Source organism: Magnolia sinica, chromosome 16 (genome assembly GCF_029962835.1).
Source record: "Magnolia sinica isolate HGM2019 chromosome 16, MsV1, whole genome shotgun sequence".
Lineage (NCBI taxonomy): Eukaryota > Viridiplantae > Streptophyta > Magnoliopsida > Magnoliales > Magnoliaceae > Magnolia > Magnolia sinica.
The window spans coordinates 63826187-63850732 of record NC_080588.1 but is presented as its reverse complement, the minus strand read 5'-3'; the positions used below and the strand labels follow the sequence as shown (position 1 = coordinate 63850732).

The window sequence follows — 24546 nt, the reverse complement described above, 5'->3', positions numbered from 1 at the left end:
ATATATATATATATATATATATATATATATAAAAATCATGTGAACCCAAATATCCGACCTCAGTATGCTTAGGGCCCGTTTAGCCAACTACATTAGGTGGGATTAAGGTAGATGGAATTGTAAAAATAACAATAAATGCATGTGTAAGGTATTGTCCTCGGATTGAGTGCATCCCATGTTTTCTAATACCATATTTGGAACATATGCATTAAAAAGTAAATCGTAGGATTTACTTCCAAATTACACTTGGATTGAACTTGGATAAAGGAAAATTACATCATCCATAGGATTTGTAATCCCATCTCACACTTTCCAACACAAGGCTCATTTTCCAAAGCATATAAAGTTAATTTTAATCCCATCTCACACTCCTTCTAGACATGCCATTTTCAATTTCGAAGGGGGATTAGCAATGCAATCTCATTTAATACAACTTAATACCATTGGCCAAATAGGCCCTTTGCATAGTAAGTAAACTATGTGAGGTTCACCATAATTTATGTATTTTATCCACTTCGTCCATCCATTTTACCAAATAATTTTAAGGCATGTGATAAAAATTGAAGCTTATCCAAATCTCAACTGGACCACACTAGGGAAATAGTATTAATTGAACTTCTACCATTGAAAATTTCTTGAGGGTGGCAGAAGTTTTGGATCAAGCTTATATTTGTTTTTTACCTTAATCCATGTCCATAAGATCTTATGAATATGTTGGATGACAAATATATATCAATGTAGGGCCTAGAAAGGTTTCAACAGTGGAAATCATTATTCTCCTGTTTCATGTGGTATGATCTACTTGAGCTTTGGATATGCTTCAATTTTGGGTTCAACCCCTTACATGAGCTGAAAAAAATGGATGGACAGTGTAGATAAACCACATACATTCTTGGTGTGCCCAACTGAGTTTACTTAGTAGATGGTACTAAGTAACTCAATGCGCAATCCAATTTCCTTATCATAATCGAAATACAAAACAAACTGTGCACTTATGCAAAACCACATGTACCATCGATTTAAATGTCGATTGATTAATATTGATCAAGCATCATTTAATTGGTCTAGCAGACTAAAGCTTGAGCATTTTAAATAGTTTGAAATTATCTAGAAAAATAAATTAAAATTTTTTTTCAAATATTACCGATCGACCAAATAACTTGATCCCTCGAACATGGCTCAAAATTGTTTAGTGAGCAATCTATCTTAATCCCGTACAGATTCGAACAATTGAGTAAAGTTGTTGATGGATGGATGCCCATAACTCTCTCTCTCTCTCTCTCTCATATATATATATATATATATATATATATATATATATATATATATATATATTTGAAGACATCCATTCAACAAAGAGTTGGTCTATTTATACCTGATCCGAATCCAACCTATTGCCACCCTAAATGGTTACTGCGATGGGCTGATCCATCTGGCCGAGGCCAGCCTGGATTGGGCAATTACTAATCCGGCTGTATCAGGGCTTGCATGCATCTCGTGGAGACCAGAAAGGTGGGCCCTGTCCGCCTTGATTTGCTCAACAGTAGTTGGCTGTGTTTTTGGCTGGTGAGCCAGGAGCTAAATTCGTCAGCTGGCAGGCTGGGCAGGGGGATATCACATACGTTGGAACGCATGGTAAGTACCGTTACTGTGTGGGGCTCACCTTGATGTGCGAGTGTCATCCAAGCAATAGGCAGGTATGCCATCAATCCAGACCGTCCAGTCAACGGGCCATTTGCAAAAGAAGGAACTGATCGGATGGTTGTTAATTCCTTTCAACCCCCATCAAAAGCATGCTTTTGGAATGTTAGACCAAATTAAGAGAAACAGTCGATAGAAAGCTCCATTGATTATGATAGGATCATCCAATCAGTTCCATTTTAGGACAACGGTCATAAGAGAGGCCACAGTTTTAATGGTCCAGATTGAAACACTCCGACCGATAGATTGGATGGGGATGAATGGTTTGTCCAACCCAGCTAAGCCTACTATTAGCCAAGTGCCCAGTTGGGCTGGGCTGGGTTACCCATGCCACACATGGGCTCTAGGTGGTGATTCCAAAATGGTCTATCCAAGCACAAGTGGCCTGGCTAGGTCAGGATGGCCCGGCTCAGCCCAATAAGCCCAGACTCAAGGATCACCTAGTGATCCGAACCGTTCATCTTCTCGTGAGTACTTTAGATTGCTCACAAGCTAATGATCAGGTTGAAATGATAATCGTGACAACCACGTTGTGAAATTGAATATGAACGGTTAATTTTCTTTCTTTTTTAGTGGTTATGTTTCATCTAGACCATGGTCAATCTAGAATCGCAAGCATTAAGGCAGAGGTTTGATCGTCCAGCAACATCTGCATGTGGGTCCATGCTACCGAGCATGGTGTATGAGCTGCTACCGAGTAGAAACCATCTTCTATCACATGATCAAACGCCAGCCGTTGGGTTGCAACTTGATTGGGCAGGGCCAAAGCATGTCAATGTCCAACCCATTGGCTACAGACTCTGGTCAAAGCCCAGCTCAAGAGAAATAATCGGGCATTCAGGCTCTTCTCAGTGGGAAAATACATGATGACTCGGTTTGTCTGACCGAGTCGGACTCGAATCCGCTAAGGGCACATGGGTTAGGATTGGCTCGAGTCAGATGACCCAGACTCGGTCTCAAATCGGACCAAGTTTGGATCAGGCTATGCAGAACTCGGACCGAGTCGAGTTTGACCCAATTGGATTCGATGCCCAGCTCTACAGCGGACTAGATTGAAAGATCAGCGTGCCAGCCGGGCCATCAGCTATATAACGGTTATGATACAGCCATTTTTTCCCGCCAAAGTGCAACATATATAGAATATCCTAACCATTAAAAAGGTGGGCCATCACCCGATACAAAGATCAGGATGCTCCACTTATTGGGTGGGAACACCGATGTATTAAGTCCTATCATCGGCTGTCCATTGATGTTGTCGTTGTGTCCTGTTTTGCGTGTGTGTCCACCTTAAATTCACATTAGGTGATCGTCACCGTCTATCCACTTTTTGTACGGATAGGATAGTCGACAAGTTGGTAGATATAAGTGCCTTCTGATCATTTCACTAATTTAGAAATGTCCATTGCCACATATGGATGGAGTCTAAACCATGCCATCAATCATTCATTTATAGAATGGGCCATCCCTAAAACTTACACCAAATCCGACATTGGTTACCGTCCAATCGGCAATGGTCTATGAGCAATGTCCATTTAAAAGTTCATTGATCAGACGGTTGAGATCATTATATCAGTGCACGTATAAAGACTATATGGCTCATCCTAGAATCAATCTATCAACTGGATGGTCTAGATCTATCAAATGGATGGTCCAGATCTATCAACTGGATGGTCCAGATCTACACCCGCCGGTTGGACAGCGAAGGATGCCAAATGGGCCGAGTTTGGGATTGGCGCGCTGATCCAAGGCCCGCGGGCCCTGAGGCAGTCCTGGGCTAGAACAGAAGGCCCAAACCCGGCTAGGGCTGAGCGGGCTCTACCGAAATTTTTATCGAATCCTCACTCCACTGTGAATGTTCCTACCATCCGTTGATCAGGTGGACCGCATATGCAAAATATATATATATATATATATATATATATATATATATATATATATATATATATATATATATATATATATATATATATATATTTAAAAAAACAGAAAATAGAGCCAGTGCGTATATGAAGGGTAGAACACATATACACCCTAACTCGGCCCACGGGCTTGTACAGGCCCAAACCCGGTCCAAAGAGTCATCATGCTGGCCATTGGTGGATTTTGAGTTTGTACACGTGGGATCCATGATCCAGTGATCCAGACCATTGATCTATTGGACCTTGCAAAGGAAGATCTCAGCCACGAATCTAGTGACTCCTTTCTGTGGATATCCGGATCACAACTGCACCACTGTTATTACTATTCCATTTCTGGTCCGCATAATAGTCTTATCAGATAAATTTCTAGAAAAAAGTTCATCCAAGCCAGGGCCTAACAGATCAACGGTCACGATCTCTCAACTACAGGCCTCACTCATACAATATAAAACCATAGTATAGTATGCCAGTACTCGGGTCGAGTGTTATATAAATTCCTCTTTCTGTTTTGAGGGTCTGCCGAACGATACAAACAGAACGATGAAATGAAGAGCACCGGCGTGACGATGGAGGCAGCAGCGGCACTCATTACCTCAAAGAATCCTCCTATTCGCAGGCCTCAGGTGCTTACAAAAATCTTCAGATAATCTTCTTTCCTTTCCGTTTTCTAATGCATATTTCTCATCTGCGTTAGGCTAGTCAGAAGATTTTTTTTTTTGGTAATTTGGTGAATGATAACCCTTTTCATGGGATTGCATTTGAGATGCCTGATGATGGAACTGGAGTTCCATGGACATGGGCCCCACTTAATCTCAAGTGCGTATCTGGCCATTGGTTTCTGGAGTCTTTTTAATGCAACTAGAAGCAGATAAATCGAAACTAATTGCAAACTGAAATTACTTACCAATCTAAGCTCGAACATTTACATGCACAGATAGATAGAAAGAAGAAGAAAGACTGAGTACTAAGCCTTTGTGCTAGAGATCACAAACCCCCTAACCTCTTCTACCATAAAAAGCTTGGATGGTGGTAAGTGATGGGGTTTTCCTCCTCAGTTCAGAGGAGAGGTAGTGCAGCTTGTTGTAAATCAGATGCCTCAAATCTTGGCATTACCGTGCTGCTCGACCAATTGAGGAACTGGCTCGACCGATCGAGGGGGCTGCTCGACCGGTCGAGGCTTGCTCGACTCAAAGTCCAGCAAGCTGTATTTTTTTGGTGTCGACTAGTTGAGGGTCAGGCTCAACCTGTCGAAGGGGTCCTTCGACCAGTCGAGGACCCAGCTCGACTAGTCGAGGGTTACGCAGATTCTGCGCGAATTTTGTGCGGACTGCTTTTGCAAGGGGGCGGTCTCTTGATAGAGCAAGCTATAGAAGATCGTAGCATTGTCAACGACAGAGGCCGAGTACATTGCGGTCACAGAGGCATGTAAAAAGATGTTTTAGATGAAGAGGCTCCTACAGGAACTTAGCCTGAAGTAGGAGCAACACGTGATCTATTGTGATAGTCAAAGTGCTATACACTTGAGCAAGAATCTAAGTTAGCACTCCAAGTCGGAGCACATAGAGATTCGGTATCACTAGACCAGGGATACTTTGGAACAGAAGGTGTTACAGCTTGAGAAGGTCCACACGGACGATAATGGGTCAAACATAATGACCAAGACATTGCTCAAGGGAAAGTTTGAGGTTTGTAGAAACCTGACTGGCTTGAAGAAGACGAATTCCTCCCGAGTCGGAAAGGGGGAGATTTGATGGGATTTTCCTCCTTAGTTCAGAGGAGAGGTAGTACAGCTTGTTGTAAATCGGATGCCTCAAATATTGGCATTACCGCGCTGCTTGACCAGTCGAGGGACTAGCTCGACCGATCGAGGGGGCTGCTCGACCGGTCGAGGCTCGTTCGACTCAAAGTCTAGCAAGCTGTATTTTTTTGGTGTCGACCAGTCAAGGGTCAAGCTCGACCGGTCAAAGGGATCCTTCAACCAGTTGAGGACCTGGCTCGACTAGTCGAGAGTTACGCAGATTATGCGCGGATTTTGTGCGGACTGCGTAAATTTGAGGCAGTTTCGTAGAGGTGTGGAAGAGGAGTTTCCTAAACTATAAATAGGGGTCCCTAAGGCTATTCTAGGGTATGCTAAGGCTTCCTAAAGTTATTCCATTAAGGCGTTTTCACGTCTAAGTTGAGAGAGAGAGAGAGAGAGAGAGAGAGAGAGAGAGAGAGAGAGAGAGAGAGAGAGAGCTTGTGGAATGGAGGATTCTGCTTGTAGAGGTGATCTACTGTGCAGTCGACATTTCAGCGTTTATACGTCCTTGTGATCGGTGAGATCTCTCTGTTTTCATTATTCTCTTATTGTTCATCTACTCCTACGTAAGTGAAGAAGGTTTGATCCAAGCGATGTGTGCTTGTGATCGGTTGTAATGTTCTACTTCATGGTGAATTGTTGCTCTGCACTAGGTCCCGTGGTTTTTACTTTTTCGAGGGTTTTCCACGTAAAATCTCTTATGTCGTGTGGTTTGTGCTTTGATTTATTTCATTGCTTTATTGTATCTCATAATTTTAGTGTTTTTGGGAGGCGAAATCCTAAGGTTTTTTGTGCAACGCTCCCAATAGTAAATGATTTACTTGTAAATCATTTAAAGTGTTTGGATAGCCTGTAAATGGTTAATGAAATCTGCTTTATAGGCCTCATTTACTAGTAAATGAAAACTCACCTTGTTACTGGTAAATGAGAAGGGGGCTTTGCCAGTAAATCATTTACAAGTAGTAAATGATTTACTAGCAAATTGGAGCATGCCAATTCAAGTAATAAATGATTTGCTAGTAAATCATTTACTACTTGCCCCATTTACCACCATCCAAACGACCCCTTATTGAAAGAAAATCTCATAAAAAGCTCTCCATACCTATGGCCATAAGGGCCTATTTTTAAGTCATTGAAAATACTATTCCTAATCTACTACAAATGGACTTTCTAAAAGAGGAAAGAAAAAATAACCAAGAAGGTTATGATACCATGGCATGTTCTCTCAAACATGTCATGGTATAAAAGAACCAAATTTATACCGGGGTGGCTATAATATTAACTGTCATGTTGTGCCCAGCTTATGAGGTTAAGATACCCTGTCATGTACTCTCAAACATGTCCATGATACTCATCCTCAGCAATATGCCCCACTATGCCCATTGGTGGATACTTAGCAATCACCATAATTGTCATCATCTCTCCAAGTGGCACTGGCTGTGGTTGTGCTAGCCGAGTCATCTTCATACATCTTATCTTTGATGCATCTCTCCATAGCCATACCCTTGTCCATATCCGTAGGCAGATTTATGACCATAGCCATAACCAGGTGACCTCAAATGGGGGTCGTATACAACCTTATTTCACCTTTCGGGTTTCAGCCAAATTCGCTCTTGGTTCTCCACCAAATTGGTGTTTTGGATGCAAAACAATCTGCGTGGTGTTGGAATCAGATTGTTTGTTTTTTTTTTTTTTTTTTTTTATTATCAGATCTCTGGTTGACTCCTCTCACATGATATTCCATCCAGATTGGTTCCCTATCTCCAAGATTTGGGTTGCCTCTATGCCTATGAAGATGAGGGGCCTTCATATGAACTTTGTTCCTTGACAAGATACTGACCATGGATCATTTGAAGAACAAAGGTTTTCTTATGCCCACCAGAGGTCCTCCTCTATGATGCACCCAAGAAGAAACGGGGAATCATTGCTGCTTCTCATCTAAAGTATAGGCTGGAATCTTTGCTAAATTCAGGATAAATTGGGTTCATTCCAATTTGTTATGGATGTTGTTGATGGATGGGTATCTTCAGCTTGGAGCTCTATGGGCCGCAGTCTTTGGAGTTGGTTGCCTGGCTTTTGTGGTTTGTTTGTTTTGAGAGAAATCAAAGGATTTTCAATGGTAAAAAGTCATCGTTTGGGTTGCCAAGAATAGGATTCTAAATTAATTGTGGGTTGGCAAGAGTTGATCCTAATTCCTAGGTTTGGGGGATTCTTTGTGGCGATGATGTATTCTAATTGGAATAAGGTTATCTCTAGGGCCCACCTCGATGTATGTTTTGTATATCCATGCTGTCCATCAGTTTTTACAACTCATTTTAGGGCATGGTCTAAAAAATGAAGCAAATCCAAATCTCAAGTGGATCACACAACAGGAAACAATAGAGATTGAATTTCCACCGTTAAAACTTCTTGGGGGCCACAAAAGTTTTGGATTAAGCTAATATTTGTGGTTTCCCTTCATCTAGGTCTGTGTGACCTTACCAACTGGATGGCAAATAAACATTATGGTGGGCCCTAGGAAGTTTTTAATGGTGGGCATTCAATGACCATTGTTTCCTGTGATGTGGTTTGCTTGAGATTTGGGTTTGCTTCATTTTTAGGACCGTGCCCTAAAATGAGCTATAAAAACTTATGGACGGCATTGATATACAACAAATACATCAAGGTGTGGCCCCACGGTTAGGGAACCACCCACTATGTTGTTATCTAGGCGACACCTATAACATCTAATCTGCTCCCACTTTGGGAAGTGACGTGCAAACAAGTTATTTCACCTCACTTTGGACGCTCACCCTTGATTTATTATTATTTTTGATTATTTTAAAGGGTCCACTCTGTTGGGTATGTGAGATCCATTCTGACCATTTGATGTGTAATCCCATGTTGGGCTCAGATCCAAAAAACTAGTATGTCCTATGGTTCAAGTAGGTTACAAAAATGAAAATAGTTTGGGGAGAGACATCCACCCTTAATTTTTATAGGTCATCCAAGCCGACAATCCCATTTCCTTCTCTACCTTGGCATTTATTAACATTAATTAATCGTAATTTTCTACACTGGTTGGACCTTAGTTGTAGTCCATCTGGAGTGTGTGTGTGTGTGCGTGTGCATGTGTCTATATATATATATATATATATATATATATATATATATATATATATATATATATATATATATATATATATGCCTTCTGGGGCCTTTAGCTAGTGTAGTAGGTTGTTGGTGTTGATGGTTCTTAGAGGAACCCCTCATGGGAGCTTGATGAGAACATTGAGTTAACGGAGGACTCAGATAGGGAAATGACGATTGTGAAAAAGAAAGTTTACAAAGTCAATGTGAGGCTGAGCAGCGACGTCATATGTTTAGGAGGATTGGTTGGGTTCATGATGTGGGTGGGGAGAGTGGTAGTGGGCGTGGCAGTAGAGGATTATTTGGGAGAGTTATGTTGTGCCTTTAGCATGCGACATCAAGAGAGGGAAATGACGATTGTGAAAAAGAAAGTATACGAAGTCAACATGAGGATGAGCAACGGCATCATATGTTTAGGAGGACTAGTGCGGTTCGTGATGCGGGTGGGGAGAGTGGTAGTGGTAGTTGGCGTGGCAGTCTCAATGAAGATGAGAGGGGGCCACAAGCAGCTCCTAGTAATGAGAGAATATATAGGAAGATCAATAGCATACAAAAGAAATTGAAGAAAATATGGTCAAAGCATATTGTAGATAATCTTGGAAATACATTTGTGAAGTTATTTTTACACAATAGTATTCCTATGTGTTATTGATTCCATATTTTAAGGTGTTTGTTGATGGAGCAGCGGATGCAGAACCCGTGATTAAAGCATTCAGTTTTTATAACATTGACTTAAAGTATTTAAATGAAGTGTCGGGTTATGTACAATCATTTAAAAGGATATGAGCAAGTAGAGGATGCATAATCATGTGTAATGGTTGGACTTGCCCAACCAGACTAGGTATGATAAATTTCATGGTCTATTATCACCTGGGTACAGTGTTCATTAGAGCCATTGATTCATCTGATTAGGTGAAGAATGCTAGTTATGTTTAGAGTAATCAATAGAATGATGAAGCAAATTAGGAGAGTTATGCAGTGTAGATTCTCACTAATAATGAAGCATAATATAAGATAGCAAGAAGGATGCTTATGGAGACCAGGCCTCATCTGTTGTGGGAGTGTTATGTAACAATAATCTCATCTTCGAGGATATTGGGAAGAAGAAGAGTATGTTGAAGCTAGTTGAAAAAGGAAAGGTTGATTACAACATACATCTACAATCACAATTGAATAATTGCCCTTATGAAGAAATTCATAGACGAGCGAGAGTTGTTGAGGCATGGGGTGATTAGATTTTGTAACGCCTCGTGTTTTTAGGACCCGAGTATATGACCCGTTTCCCAAAAACCCGAGTGTTAACCTAAAAAGATCCAAATTCCATACATAATCTTTTTCTTCTATCAGAGTTAGCAAATAAGCTTAGAATGGACAAGTCGGCATAAAGGAAAATTTTCATTTACATTTAGAATATATAAGAGGTTGCCCATAATGACTTATACAAACCAATGTCTCTACAAGTACGAATACAAGAATTAGAAAACTTATACAAGAGAGATAATAAAATGCATATAAATTGGAGCCGCAAGATCGCGCAGCTTCTCTTAGCAAACACAGCCATGCATCCCTGACGCTCGTACTTGCTCCTCATCAGTCTGTACCTGAAAATCACTTAATCCACCTGTGCTATCTGTACGGTTATATATTTGATGGATGAGTGACCAACTCATTGTGAATTCCCCTCAAGATTTCACATCGCCGCCTTAGCTAAGCATAGTTAAAACGAGAAGACAATCAAAACAATACATGATGCAGTCTTTTTATATGCATGGATGCGTGAATGCACATTGACCTGGGGATGCACATCCAGTCGGACTTGAGCTCGTCACCCATGCAATCATCGACCTGAGAAAACTCATCCAGTAGGAACAATGGGTCAATAGTCGATGGTCTAGGAGCTAGCGAAACGATATCCCAATAACTCTAGGGCATGTGCTACAACATCCAGAATTAGCCACCCATCATCGCCAATATGCTATGAATGTATGATTAGCCAACAGTTATTAATCCAATTACAATTAGCCAATTTAAGTAATTCAATGGTCACTACGGGGGGCTCGTCACCCAGCGTAGGCTGACAGCTCTGGCATAGTGTCCCATTACCACCATTCTCAGCTCATGAGATTCCCCCACCTTAGGATGCTTAATGGAACCCATCGATCAGTGGCTAATCAAATTCAATAAGTAGGGATTCCCACCGCATGATATAGGCCATCAAAGGCACGTAAGGAAATCATCAAAACATGGGACAAATGTTAAATCACAGCTGTAAAAGAATGCTCAGAATATTAATTGAGTCGGCAAAGGGTCAGTAAGAGTAAATCAGAGCGGTTAAAGAGGTCATTTCAAGCCATTCAACCCATATGCCCTATGGATGGTAAATCTCACATTAACGTTCGATGTCCCATATAACCTCTAAATTGAGGGCCCGTTCCTTAGCACACTCCATTTTGTTACATCCTAAGCATGGGTTCACATACACAAGAGGTATCACCCGCTAGTAAGTGTAGTAAATAAAGATCCATAGCGACTCACAACAATCCATGAGAAAGCATATAATTGTGGCATGGCAGACAGAAGGTAAGCATAATAATCACAATAATTCACGATGCAAACTATCCGTTAAAATGAGAATTATTGCGTAAGTAACTATCGCATGCAATCACGATTCACAACTATCGACCATAAATCAGATATAAATTACGTCCTAAGAATTCATACTAATGTAAGAGGTCGCATGCTATGAGATAACAATTTTAACATTTGATAAAGACTATAACTTAACCAATTTGGAAATGGAAATCTTAAGAGGAAGAATCATCACCTTATAGATCGAATCGCCACTAACGTTGCTAGGAAGTTCGTGTGCCCTTATAATCAAATCCTACCACAAATCATGAACTTATACGGTCAGATCCAAGTTCTATGTACCACCTAGATTTAAGGTTATAGCATAGGGTTCGAATTATTTGCCTTAGGGTTTTGGTGTGAAATTAGGGTTTTATCCTAGGGTTTAGTGCTAGGCTTGTATTTTAGGATTCGTACTCTTATTATAATTATTTTTATCTTTGTACCATGAATGTAGTAATAGTCATAATGGAAGTATTAAATAACCGGTATTAATAATTACGCTGACATTACCTAATACTCTTATAGTGACTTATAATCTCTTAAATAATTCAAGTAATAATAATAAGATTTTTCTTTCTAACCATGATATAATAACAACTAACACTGAATAATCATATTAACTGAATCATACTAACCCCATGATAATATTATTTAATGATGATGATCATAGTTATCAATGATAATTTTTAAGGGTGGGGACTAAAACACTTGTGTTTAATAGTTATAATTTGTATGTACTAACTAACATTAGTGCATGGTTAACCATATTTGGTATTAACGATACTAATGATGATAAATAGGCTAGCATTGATAATAGAATTTGAAACAAATCCAAATTAGGAAGGAGAAGGTGGACTTACTTTGTTGACTCGGTTCGAGTTGAGTCGACTTCACCCAACACAAGCACCCATCTTGCTCCCTCTCCCCTTTTCTCTTTCTTTCTGCTGGAATGTCCAGCCATACCTGGACTTGACCCAAGCCCAGCTGGACCTAGACTAGGCCCATGGTCGACTCGACTTAGTTGACTCAGCAAGTCAGCCCATAACTCAAGTCAAAACTCTCCCTCTCTTTTTCACATTTCCTTCTTCTTCTCCCTGACTCTTTTTTCTCCTATCTCTCTCCCTTTCCCTAGACTTCCCCCAAAACCTGAAATGAACTAAACCCAGCTAGCAACTCGCACCAGTGAGTCAGTGTTTGACGACTCAGATGGCTGGGTCGAGCTGCCAAACTCAACCCATTTCCTTCTTTTTCTCTCATTCTCACTCTTCTTTCTTTCATCTGCCAAGGCCAGCAGCATCACTGGACGATCAGACTCGTCCTGGCCTGAACTGAACTCGGCAGCGAGTCAGGTCGACTCGGTGCTGTACAAGGAGCATAGGCAGCAATGCAGCAAGGCAGCCCCACTCCCTCGCACTCACTCTCTCTTCCTCCCTTTTTTTTAAAAGAAAAGCTAGCTTGGACGGTCCTGATCACTCTATTTGGGACGGTCTGGATGAGCTCCTTCTTGCTCACGTGGATCGCCGACAGGTTGTAGGGAAGATAGTTTCCATTTCTGGAAACTGTGTGTTTGTAGGTCTATTCTGTGGACGAGATTGTGTGCACGCGAATGCAATCTAACAACTGATATTAACAGGGATTGGTAGGACCCATACCCTGGAGGTTATGAATGGTTTGGATCATGCACATGACCATGCCTGGTGGGCCACACTGAAAATAAAAATGGACGCCTGTCCGTTCTCTGTTGCAGGCAAGGAGAGAGAGAGATTCTTTCTCTTTAAAGGGATTGCGGGTCAGCCGTGTTTGACCTGGCTGGCAAGTCCCGTGCATAACGGGTGCACCACGCCCTGGTGCACGTGCATCCCAAGTGTGGGGCCCACCGCTATGTGTTGGGTAAATCCACTCCGTCCATTTCACTTGGTGGGCCCAATCAAAGATTTTGACCAAAGATCAGGTGAGTCTAAAGCTCAGGTGGCCATAAAACTTCCTTTGTGCACTATAAAAGGTGTTTCCTAGCCCTGCTACGTTTGGATCGACTCCAAAATTGAACGTTAACAGTTGAAAGCGTCCAAGGGGCCATCAAGCTAGGAATCTATGGCCAACTTATGGATCATGTGACCCGTTATCATGTTACAATAGTATCATTTGTTATTCTTAGTATTATTATCATTATTATTGTCACCTATACATTATTATTTATTTATTTACCCTTCTTATCCTAGCTATATGTAAGATGTGAGACCACTCATTATGTGCCCCTTAATTACATGTCCAAATATTAGGGTTACTTTACATTATGGTGGGTCGCTCCAAGTGGTTGTCTAATTCCCAATTTTGACATCCGGTTGATTTGTTTGATTCAATAGTAGGATCACTTGACTTAAGGGTGGAGATCCCTACCAATGGCGCTAAGGGTCCTAGGGTTTGTCTAGATGAAGACCCATGGTTGAATTGGTCGTCTGATGGTTTGATTGTGATGGCCAGGTGGCAGTTCTATAAGTTGGATGTTGTGGATCCAATGAATGGTGGATCTGACAATCCAAGGCCTACAATTTATAATGTATGGCTCGATCTGTCTAATAAGGTGGGGTTAGGTTTCCATTGTCATTTGGATCAAGAAGGATGCTTATGGAGACAAGGCCTCATCTGTTGTGGGTGTCTTATGTAACAATGATCTCATCCTCGAGGATATTGGGAAGAAGAAGAGTATGTTGAAGCTAGTTGAAAAAGGAAAGGTTGATTACAACATACATCTACAATCAAAATCGAATAATTGCCCTTACGAAGAAATTCATAGACGGGCGAGAGTTGTTGAGGCATGGGGCGATTAGATTTGCCACCAATTTTATAGCCATGGAATGCTTATATAATCATAGAGAGACACTTACCGAAATAATTGCATCTTGGCAATTAATAAACTTTAAGTATGGACAATACACCATACAATCGTCTATACAATGTAAGGCCGATAATCATCAACGAGGTACGCGAGGTTGGACTTGTGACTCTATTGAGTCACAATACAACCAAGTCGGGAGGGGGAGCATCATGAAGAGGCTGGCACCAATGGCACTCATAGATCACTAGGACATCAGGAGGACATTATGGATACACAAAGGCTGTTGTGGCACATTCATGTTGGAGTAGTCTTCTTGATCAATAGGTTCTATATGGATACAAATATCTTGATCGAAATACAAGTTATTCGCCTTCAATATCATAGTCCCTATAGTACGATTATTCGTCTGGCGCTGGTGGACATCCTTACTCAAGATTAGGGTCGATGCCTAGTCAGGATCAGTCATCCTCAGGTTTCGTTGACCTACTCTTTCCATCTGACTCTGATTATTATAGATATGTAACACCAACATCTATTGCACAACCATAAGCACGGTCAGATGGTGACGAGAACGTGAAAGTTGAGCAACCACAACCTTCTAGATTTCATTTTAGTGGTGAGGTGATTGGTGAGTTTTTATTAAGATAAGTATTTTTTTTAAAGAAATTGCTAACATGTAAGGTAATTGGTAAGTACCAAGTATTTCTAAACTTACACATTCTCCAACCAAGCATAGTAGCACATACTTAACAATTGAGCCGTTGACACTTGACACTTGACATTGTCGAACTAATGCTTAAAATAACTCCGTTGACAATTAGTACTTAATAGTCCAATAGTCGATATAATCATATTAGGCTTTTAACAATATATGATATCAATTTCTTAAATATATCAATAATTTATACTAAAAAATCAATACCACACCTTATAGTAGGTCAACCCATCAGGACAACATTCTTACCAAAGAATGGGCTAATATACCATTTTGATTACATGGTTAAAAATATATATATGATAGATATATATATATATATATATATATATATATATATATATATATATATATATATATATATATATATATATATATATATATATATATATATATGATAGATTCTTGGATATCTTTTTTTCTTATTTTTCTAATATTTTTCATATATATATTTTTTTCTTTAAAAAAAAAATCTGACCAATATGCCCCCAATATCGATACGCCGTGCCGTATCATATCATTTTTTTTGCTGGGCTGATTCACTGGCCGATACTGACATTCAGAACCATGGGGTTAGATTTTGGGAAGAGATGGAGATCTTGGATCTTCGCTTGTATATCGTCTGTCAGGTTCTCTATGCTTATAAATGGGTCTCCCTTTGGGTTCTTCAAACCGTCTAGGGTTCTCTGCCGGCGAGATCTCCTATCTCTCTTCCCTCTTTATAGTCGTTTCTGAGGCCCTTAGTCATATGCTCAATCGTCTAGGGTCTTCGCCAGCGAGATCCCCTGTCTCTCTTCCTCTTTCTTGTCGTTTTTGAGGTCCTTAGTCATATGCTCTCTAGGGGTTAGTCCGTGGGTCCTTTTAAAGACTTCAAGATCTCGGGTGTACCCAATCCGATTTCACACCTTCAGTTTGTGGATGATATGCTCATACCTTTGGATGATCATTTGATGGTTTGATGTGGTTTTGAGACTGAAGGTCAACATGTCCAAGAGCATTGTCCTGGGCATCCATTTGGAGGAGGAGGAAGTTGATTTGTTGACTGCCTCCTTCAGGTGTCATGACAGCACTATCCACACTTCTTATCTCGGCCTGTTGCTTTGCATCGGCAAGCCCCCCAAACATCTTTGGGAAAGGAAGCTCTCGCTGTGGAAGGGTAAATTTTTGTCTTTGGGTGGGAGAATTACCTTGATCAAGTCAGTGTTATCAAACCTCCCATTGTATTTTGTCTCTATTTCGTTGCCCTCAATTGGTTCTCCTCAAAATTGATGAGTTGTAGAGAGACTTTCCCTAGCAAGAGGGAGAACAATCTGGGAAGTTTCATCTTCTGAAATGGGAAGAGGTCTGCAGACCCTACATGGAGGGGGTGCGGGGATTAAGGGACTAGATCTGATCAATTTAGCATTGTTGGGAAAGTGGTTCTAGAGATTTGGTGTGGAGGAAGGCAGCCTGTGGAGATTAGTTGTAGCTGGTAAGTATGGCATTTCCAGGTCAGGGTGGCCGATTAGGGAATCCTCTCTATATAAAGCTTCCTCGTGTTGAAAAGTGATTACTTCAATGGTAGGTAAAGTTTTCCAGGAGATAGGCTTCACCATGGGGAATGGAGAAAACATCCGCTTTCAATGTCGGCTCTTCACCACCTGGGGCTGTAGTATGTTCCAAGGGTTGGTCTGTTTGTATGTGACTTGGGTTCAGAACATCGTGAGACAGTTCGGTCCATATCTGGTGTGGCCGTTAGATAATTGAGAGGACCTTTCCCTTATACAAGATGACCGAGAAGGAGACACCTCTGGTGTACCAATTATCGTGCCCATGGTAAATGCTGGGTAGCCAAGTGTGGAGCGGATAATTGCTGAAAGCATCTTAGTAAGCCTACCACAAGACGACTGCTCTCCTATACTGACTTCACACATGCAAGTCGGACGGGAGGTGGTGTTTCCAGTGGCGGACGGGTGTGGCTCAAGATAATTTATTTGCGAACATGATATATTCAAATACAGTATATATGATCTAGAGTAGGAGCAAGAAGTACAATTTTAGGGAATTGTAAAAAATGGAAAGAGCTAATTTAAAAGATCTTTTTCCTAAGATTCCCACTTGGTTCATTCATTCATTCCTCTCCAATTGATTTTCTATTTATATTTGTTCAGTGAATTACGATTCATAATTTGAATAAGAATTGATACGTTTATCTATTTCCAACATGCATCTCAAAGAAGAAGAAGAAGAAGAAGAAGAAGAAGAAGAAGAAGAAACTGATTAAGAACCTGCCCTTGGGAGGGGAACAACAACTGGAAACGGCTGCCAATACCCTGTAGGCTGAAGTGCAAAAGGAGGTCTTTCTTGGAGAATCCTCTGAGTGTTGAATTCCCTCTCCTTGCGCGTCTAACCCCTGATAAAGAACCTTTGGTGACAGTAGTTGTTATTTGGGTCCTAGTGAACGTGGATTTTGGCTTCCTCCTTGCTAGCGGAACTGAGACCAAGGAACTACTGAGGCTTCTTGTTCAGGTGTCAGGGTCTATGCCCTAGCCTGGGGGTTAGAGACATGATTATTTGGCAGAGAGATCACTTGGGCTGATTCTCTGTGCAATCCTTCTTTCATGTGCTTTCCTCTTCTTCTCCCAGCACTGAAGCTCAAGGTAGTCAGTCACTTGGGGTATGTGTGGCAATATGGAGCTCCTCCAAAGGTAGCCGTGATTGCTTGGTTATCAGGTAGGAACAGGATTCTGACGGTGGATAACTTATGTGAAGGAGCAATGGTGTTATCCAACGTCTGCCTTCTTTGCCTCATTGACGAGGAATCAGTCGAGTTGCTAAGGGGGTCTGGGAAAAGACTCTTCTGATCTTTAATGTCCCATGGCTCATGCCTTAGTTAATGGAGATTCTATTTCTCTGTTGGCACGATGGGGGGCCCATGTCTAAGGACACGTTGAAATGGTATCTCGCTCTGCTTGTGGTGCTCTAGTCTATTTGGCTGGAAAGGACCAATAGGTGCTTTAGGAATTACCAAGGATTCCCTAGACTCTGTCGCTAGGAAGGTTTTGTATATTCAGTATTGGGGCTGTTAATCCTGTCCTTGGGTCTTTGTTTTTTTTTTCATCTCTTCTTTTGTTTTTGTTGTTTCAGCTTCTGGCCTATTATAAAATTCTCCCTCCCTCCCTCTATATAATTGAAATTGACATATCACCTCCTAGAAGCTTTTGTATAGATGGGCCATGACATGTCCTTCTGTTTTGCCCTGCTAAACACTGCTAACAAGGCAGCCTAACATCCTCACCCATTTATGCTGATTGCCCCTATTCATCTCTCATAACATCCTTCACCCATTTATGCTGATTGCCCCTATTCATCTCTTCTATGAATGCCCAATCGACTCGGGCATCACCCACTCTGTCCCAAATAGCTTGATTAATCCCCTCCATCACAAATTCACTATGAATAAATAGGTGGTCCACCATATCCTCATTTTCTTAGAATTAGGATGCACCTGCTCATAATTATCACCCATCTGTGCCATTAGACATAAAGTGCAACCTATTCATAATGATCACAATTATCACTCGTAGATATAAAATGATTATATGGATAGTTAAAGAGACAAATAAATCAATGGTCCATATCTGACCAGCAAGGCCCAAGATTGGTTGCTAGAATCCTCATAGATAGTTAAAAAGACAAATACATCAATGGTCCATATCTGACCAGCAAGGCCCAAGATTGGTTGCTAGAATCCTCCTATCTGGTAGAATCTTTGGGACATGGCTCTTCCATGGCATGTCCTAAAAGACCACTGTTCTGGATGAAGCATAGGCCTCGCTTATCCAAACTGAAAACATGAGCATACAGGCATAACCTCAGCTCAAGTATCCTATAATTCATCTTATGAAGAAACCCCAAATGCATAGTTCCAAGAATGGCTTCAAATTTCAGATGTTGTTTATTCGCATTTCATCTCTTGTTAAGCTGAATGTGGTCTGTGCATTGTATTTTGCTTTAGAAATCTCTTTTCTGATTCAGTAAAATCCTGAAACGTTATGAGGGAACAGTTGCGTTTCTTGCTTCTTCTTCTTCTTCTTCTTCTTCTTCTTATTTTCCATTTTTTCTTTCTTTTCTACAACCTATTTGACTTTCTTTTATTGGCATTCAGTTCTGGATAAAGCCTCTCAAGAGCCTGAGACATCCAGGCCCTCACAGGAGCCCCCTATTTCCACTATCTAGTAATCGACAACTTTCTCTGAAATGCTTCGTAAATATTCCCAACGAGAAACCGTTTGGTGAACTGGGTAAGGTCAAGACTCATGCGGACTGTTTTGCGGGAAGACTGTGGGAGACCTTTCCTGAACCAGTGAAAGAGTTCCCGTGGAAGAGGGCGGAGGAAATGGTGCTGCAGTCCCTGTTTGTTCTTGGCCGGAGGGCATTGAAATGGGCCCTGATCACTCTCTTTGTTGCTAGTTCATTATCAGATGTTATATTTGCCATTTCAAGGAATCAAGAGCTGTCGATTCCCGTGGGGCTCTTTCTAGGCTGCACGATGGCTGATTTCTTGAAGCAAACTTCACAGGAGTTGTTTCCAATCACAAAGGTACTCTTCTCCAAGGCATATTACATGATCCTGACATGATTAGCATGCTTGGGCTTTCAAATTACTTGTGGTCATTCCCGTGTTAACTGTTGATGTGATGGGCCCCATTGTGAATGGATGATACCCCAAAAACTCTCCTTGGTGGGACCATCCTAAACTCCACATGCAACTGAAAGAAGGCTGAAGATTTTCTGTCAGGACGATCATCCAATCTGGGAATTTAGGTACATTGACCATCTAAAGTAGGGCCATCCATGGTCTGGATCACCAAAACAATGAACCCCATTATCTGATTCCTATTGCCTCCCTCGTATTCTTTACCTATTCCAATAGCAACTTACGTGTGTTCCATCGGCTGCTGGACAGGAACATAGTTTGTTTTGGCACCTCATCGGCACTGGTTCGTTTTTTGTGGTTGTTAAATTCATCTCTCTGTATTTGGCGATACGAGGACGGGTTTTTCTTTCTCACGTCGGCAATGGTGGATTGATGCAAACCTTGTGGTTGGGAATGAAGCTGCAGGAGGAAGCAAAAGATGATGAGAGTGAAAAGCAAACACCGTCTCCTCCCCCAGACCAACTTGGACAGACGACTGGTGCAGACTCCTGAGATGTGCAGTTTTACAGCTGTGCTCGAGATAGGAGAGATTGTTAGTCATGGAGCTTCATCTTGTTTATATTTTGCTCTCTGTGGTCAAAGCGGATAACCCTACCCCCTGTGCAGGCGGAAACTGCCAGCAATTCTATCAGGTGTATGTCATGATACACAGCTAGATGGTTGTCATTTGTTCTTAGGAAATGTATGAAAGAGGCCACCTTCCACCATCCGAATGGAAGGGGAGATGGTGTGGATGCAGAATGCCCACCTGGCGGCCCCTACCATGAATGGCCCATGGTTGCAAAACACATGATCACCCGGTTATAATCGCTGTACTTTACCCTGCAGAATGTCAACTTTCAAAAGTAATTTATTTTCTTCATTTTCATTGTTGACGTAACAACTTAGGAAACTATTTAAGGGAATATGCTCTTATATGGCCATGAGCCCCTTATAAGTTCATGAGAATGAATGGGTAGATAATCTAGTGGGCCTCACATGATGGATGATCCACATCAAATGTCCGCCCAGTGATGAATGACCCACATCCAAGACAAGCTCTACAATAAAGGTAGGCTCCACATGATGGATGATCCACATCAAGGTGGATCCCACATGATGGACAGTCTACATCAAAGGTCAGCCTAATGATGAGTGACCCATATCCAAGGTTGGTCCGGCATGATGGACAGCCCACATTGGAGTTGGCCCACATAATGGATGCCTAACATCAAAGGTGGGCCATACTTAATGAACTATGTACATTAAGAGTTGGCCCCTAATGATGAATGGTCCACACATTGAATGATCCACATCAAAGGTTGGCCCCACATGATGGACGGTGGATGTGAGGTGGACCAAACAGCCTTTTGGGATAATTACTAATGATATTGGAAACCATAAAATATGCTTTTCTACTTTTTGGATGATAAGTATGTTTTTTACTGAACATTCTTATTTGTTGATTAACTAGAAACCAAGATAAACTACTTCCAGCATAAGTAGCTTATTTAAAGTAACTTACGATCCAACATGTGAGGTGGTTTGCAACCTGCTTTTTTGTTCTGCTCAGCAAAAATCAACCGGATTGTTTTTTGTCGATGGCGACTGAGTACCTGTTTTGTCGAGTGGGAGATGAGATGAAGTTTGCAAAGTGGATCAAAATACTGTTTTATCCTCAAAAGCCCATTTGGAAGGTGCATCCAAACGGGCCCAGTGGTACTGTTCTTTCCATATATGTAGAAATTGCATCAGGAGATTGGGCCTCATGACCAGGTCGTGGGGTGAGAATTCGTCCCACCTTGGATTCATGTTGGGCTACGCCCTGGTCGTTGTTAGACCAGTGCGGCCCATTTACACTGCAACATGATTTTTGAGCTCATCTAAGAAGTGGTCTGGTAATTGGACGGTTGGCACCATTGCCAATGCACCAATCACGGGTTTATAGGAATGGGACCATCCATCATAAGGTATGCGGTCTAGTCTCACTTTTTTAAGTATTTGAACCTTATTTCCCCCATTTATGCACTTATCTATTTCATCTGAGAAAATCTAATTTTCTAGTGGTTTTATTTAATTCAAGAAAGCATCATGATCATGGTGGGTGGTGGATCCAAACCGTCCATCTAGTTGAATCTGTCCGGCAGATGAGAATATCACTAGTGGGACGATGCTATTGATGCGGACGAAGGAACAGACATGAACGATTGGAACAAAATCAGATTCAACAATAGAAACTCATGGCTAGGATCAAGGCCCGCTTACAACAGGACTCAGTGACAAGTATTGTTATAACTGGGCCAAGTGATCCGAGTTGTGAGCTCAACACCTAAACCCAGGCCCGGCCAGGAGCTAAGGAACCGCGAAGCAAATGGACGGTTGACTATCTTCTTTCGTGTGCCACTTTTATCAGGGGTACTTAGATGTGGAACCTTTTTCAACAGCACGTGCGGTTCCCTGAAGAAAATGGACGGTTAGATGTTCAAGATTGACGGACCAATCGGGTTCAACTACAGTAACGGGCACAGACAATAATCCGATGCCACATTAGGGTACTCAATGATCGGAACCGTCCATTCTTTGGGAGCTACGTTGGAATGGCCATAATCCATAACTCGTACTGAACAGATAGTTCTAACGCTAGATATGTATACATCTCACTCGTGAATGAATCAATGGGCAAGATCATCCTTTCAGCTGATTATTGAAACTTGGCCTATCCAATAATTCCCAGAATGTGGATGTTGGGATTATTTGACTATCTATGCAAATGGTCTCAATTTGTGACACTGGGTCATAGTACATTATCATGATGAATAGCATCATGTTGTGCAAGTTTGTACACGTACGGCCGTGGCTCTAGGATCCCAGCCGTTCATCTAAAGGAACACGATGCACGGCCGTTGATCTAAAAGAACAAAATCCATGGTTGATGCCTGAACAGTCTCCCAGAACAGACAGATTCCCATTTTTCGATCTTCGCCCTAAAAGTAAGCAGTAACAAAACACGGCTACGGTCCCAAATAATGCTGGGATGGAAACATCAGATCTAAAAAATGTCAGAGCATACTCCATTCGAAGGTGTGGCCGATCATATGATATGTATAGCTTATAGATAAATGGGTTTCACTTTTAAAATAATAATAATAATAATAATAATAATAATAATAATTAGATCTTACATCCAGCCATGACAATCGGATTCGAAGTTTGTCATTGGTTTCACAATCCAATGATTCAAATTCACCCACCAACCAAATATAATCACATCTTTATAATTTTCTTGAATTTCTAACCCTTAAATTTTTGCTTGGAAATTGATAATTTTTTAATCTATACAAGCGCACTGTATAATAGGATTAATGATATCACAATCTAATTAAATTGACTTGTTTAGTAGGCTAGATGTTCTCCGAAATTTATCCTTATATAAGTTTCTTCCCATTGAAGAAAGTTAGGGTATTTGAATCGTTGAGTATCTTAAGCTACTTATGCTTTAAGTAGCTTATCTTCATTTCTACATACTAAATTGACATAATTAAGGGGTGTTTGGATCTTAAGTTGCTTAAGATAAGTTACTTATTTCACTATTAACTCATTTTGATTTCTACTTATTAAGAAGATGAGTATATTTAGTAAACAACACACTTATCAACCTACCCCTCTCTCTCTCTCTCTCTCTCTCTCTCTCTCTCTCTCTCTTCTTCTTCTTCTTCTTCTTCTTCTTCTTCTTCTTTTTTCATATGCCTCTCTTTAGCAACTCACTGAAAGTAGAAAAGATCAAAAAATTAATTGAAGTGGTAAAGTACTTTTAAGTAAAAAAGTTACTTATAACTAATCATGAACCAAACTTATCTTAAATAAGTTACTTATCTTCTATAAGTAGAAAAAATGTAACTTATTTGATGGTATACAAATGGCCCTAAGTAACTTTAAATAATTAAAAAAAAAAGTATTTAAAATTGATTATAAATAGAGTTGGGCATTGAGTTGAGTTGGACTGAGTTAAGATTGACTTGACTTGTCATGGTTTTGAAATAAACCTGACCTGAACTCAACTCAACTCAATACCGAGACCAACATGCCTGATCTCATCCGAGTCCCTGTCTACTCTTGACTAACTCAGACCAAGTCCAACCCAATCATAGGTACCAAGTCAGGTCGAGTCAGCACCGAGTTGGGTCAGGTGTGGCGGGTATCCGTAGGCTAAAACATAGCTCAAAACCTAGGTGCACCTATCGAAATTGTAGCCTCTCCATCAGCTACATGACATCTATGATCTGAAATGTCAAATCTATATGTAAGCCTTATGCAACCTATTGTCTCATAACATTTGAAGGACTCATCCCCCGTTGGATCTACAACCATCAGCTTCATCTAAATTTTGTGCAAGAAAAACCCACTTTGATTATGGCACAATCATCTTCTTTGGGCGCAACTGTTCTACAACCATCAGCCTCATCTTCTTTGGGGCCGGCTTTAAAATCTACTTACCACAATTCCTTTTACATTTGCATCTTTTCACTTACATCATTAGAAACGTCATATCTCCTTGCATAATTTATCTCCAACAACTGATGCTTCCACAAACCTCTTATTACCCAACCATTAGATTTTTTAGGTAAGAGTCGGGTTTCAAATCCAGTCGAGCCAGTACTTAGATTTCAAGTCGAGTCAAGTTACCAGGTGACCAGAACTCCACTTAATTTGAGTTTGGATTGGAAACATCTATTTGGTTCGGATCGACTCACCCACTCTATTCACGTCGATTCAAGTCTAAATGAGTGGAGTGGGACTAATCAAACTGCCTAGCTCTAATTATAAACCAAACTTATCTCAAATAAGTACTTATTCACTGTCGTAGGTAGAAAAAGTAACTTATTTAGTGGTGTCCAAACGAGGACCTAAAAGTCATCTACTTAATCTCAACTAACTAAAATTCTAGTAAGAACATCCATTTCCATAAATTAAGCTCAATGGTTTTAACCCCCGTACGTGTGAGCTAATGTGGCAATGTAGTCGTATAAACTAGGCTGACGTAGCAATATATCCGTATGGAGTGGGCTAACATGACAACTAGACATGTCTAGCACCCACTTGAACAAAACAGGTGCCTTAGTCAAATAAGAGACAAAAAGC

The 24546-nt window shown here is 40.9% G+C and overlaps 1 protein-coding gene across 2 annotated transcripts; it reads left to right on the top strand.

The window, feature by feature from the left end:
* Nucleotides 1–4111: 4111 nt before the first annotated feature.
* LOC131229359 (uncharacterized) lies at nt 4112–20344 on the top strand. Of its 2 annotated transcripts, none has more exons than XM_058225298.1 (3): nt 4112–4243; nt 18877–19311; nt 19678–20344. In XM_058225298.1, exons 1-3 carry the CDS (start codon nt 4166–4168, stop codon nt 19918–19920), a joined length of 756 nt encoding a protein of 251 aa, XP_058081281.1. In that variant the 5' UTR covers nt 4112–4165; the 3' UTR covers nt 19921–20344. The 2 variants fall into 2 exon arrangements, with proteins under 2 accessions (XP_058081281.1, XP_058081280.1); XM_058225297.1 differs by lacking the exon at nt 4112–4243 and adding an exon at nt 7167–7537.
* Nucleotides 20345–24546: the final 4202 nt, after the last annotated feature.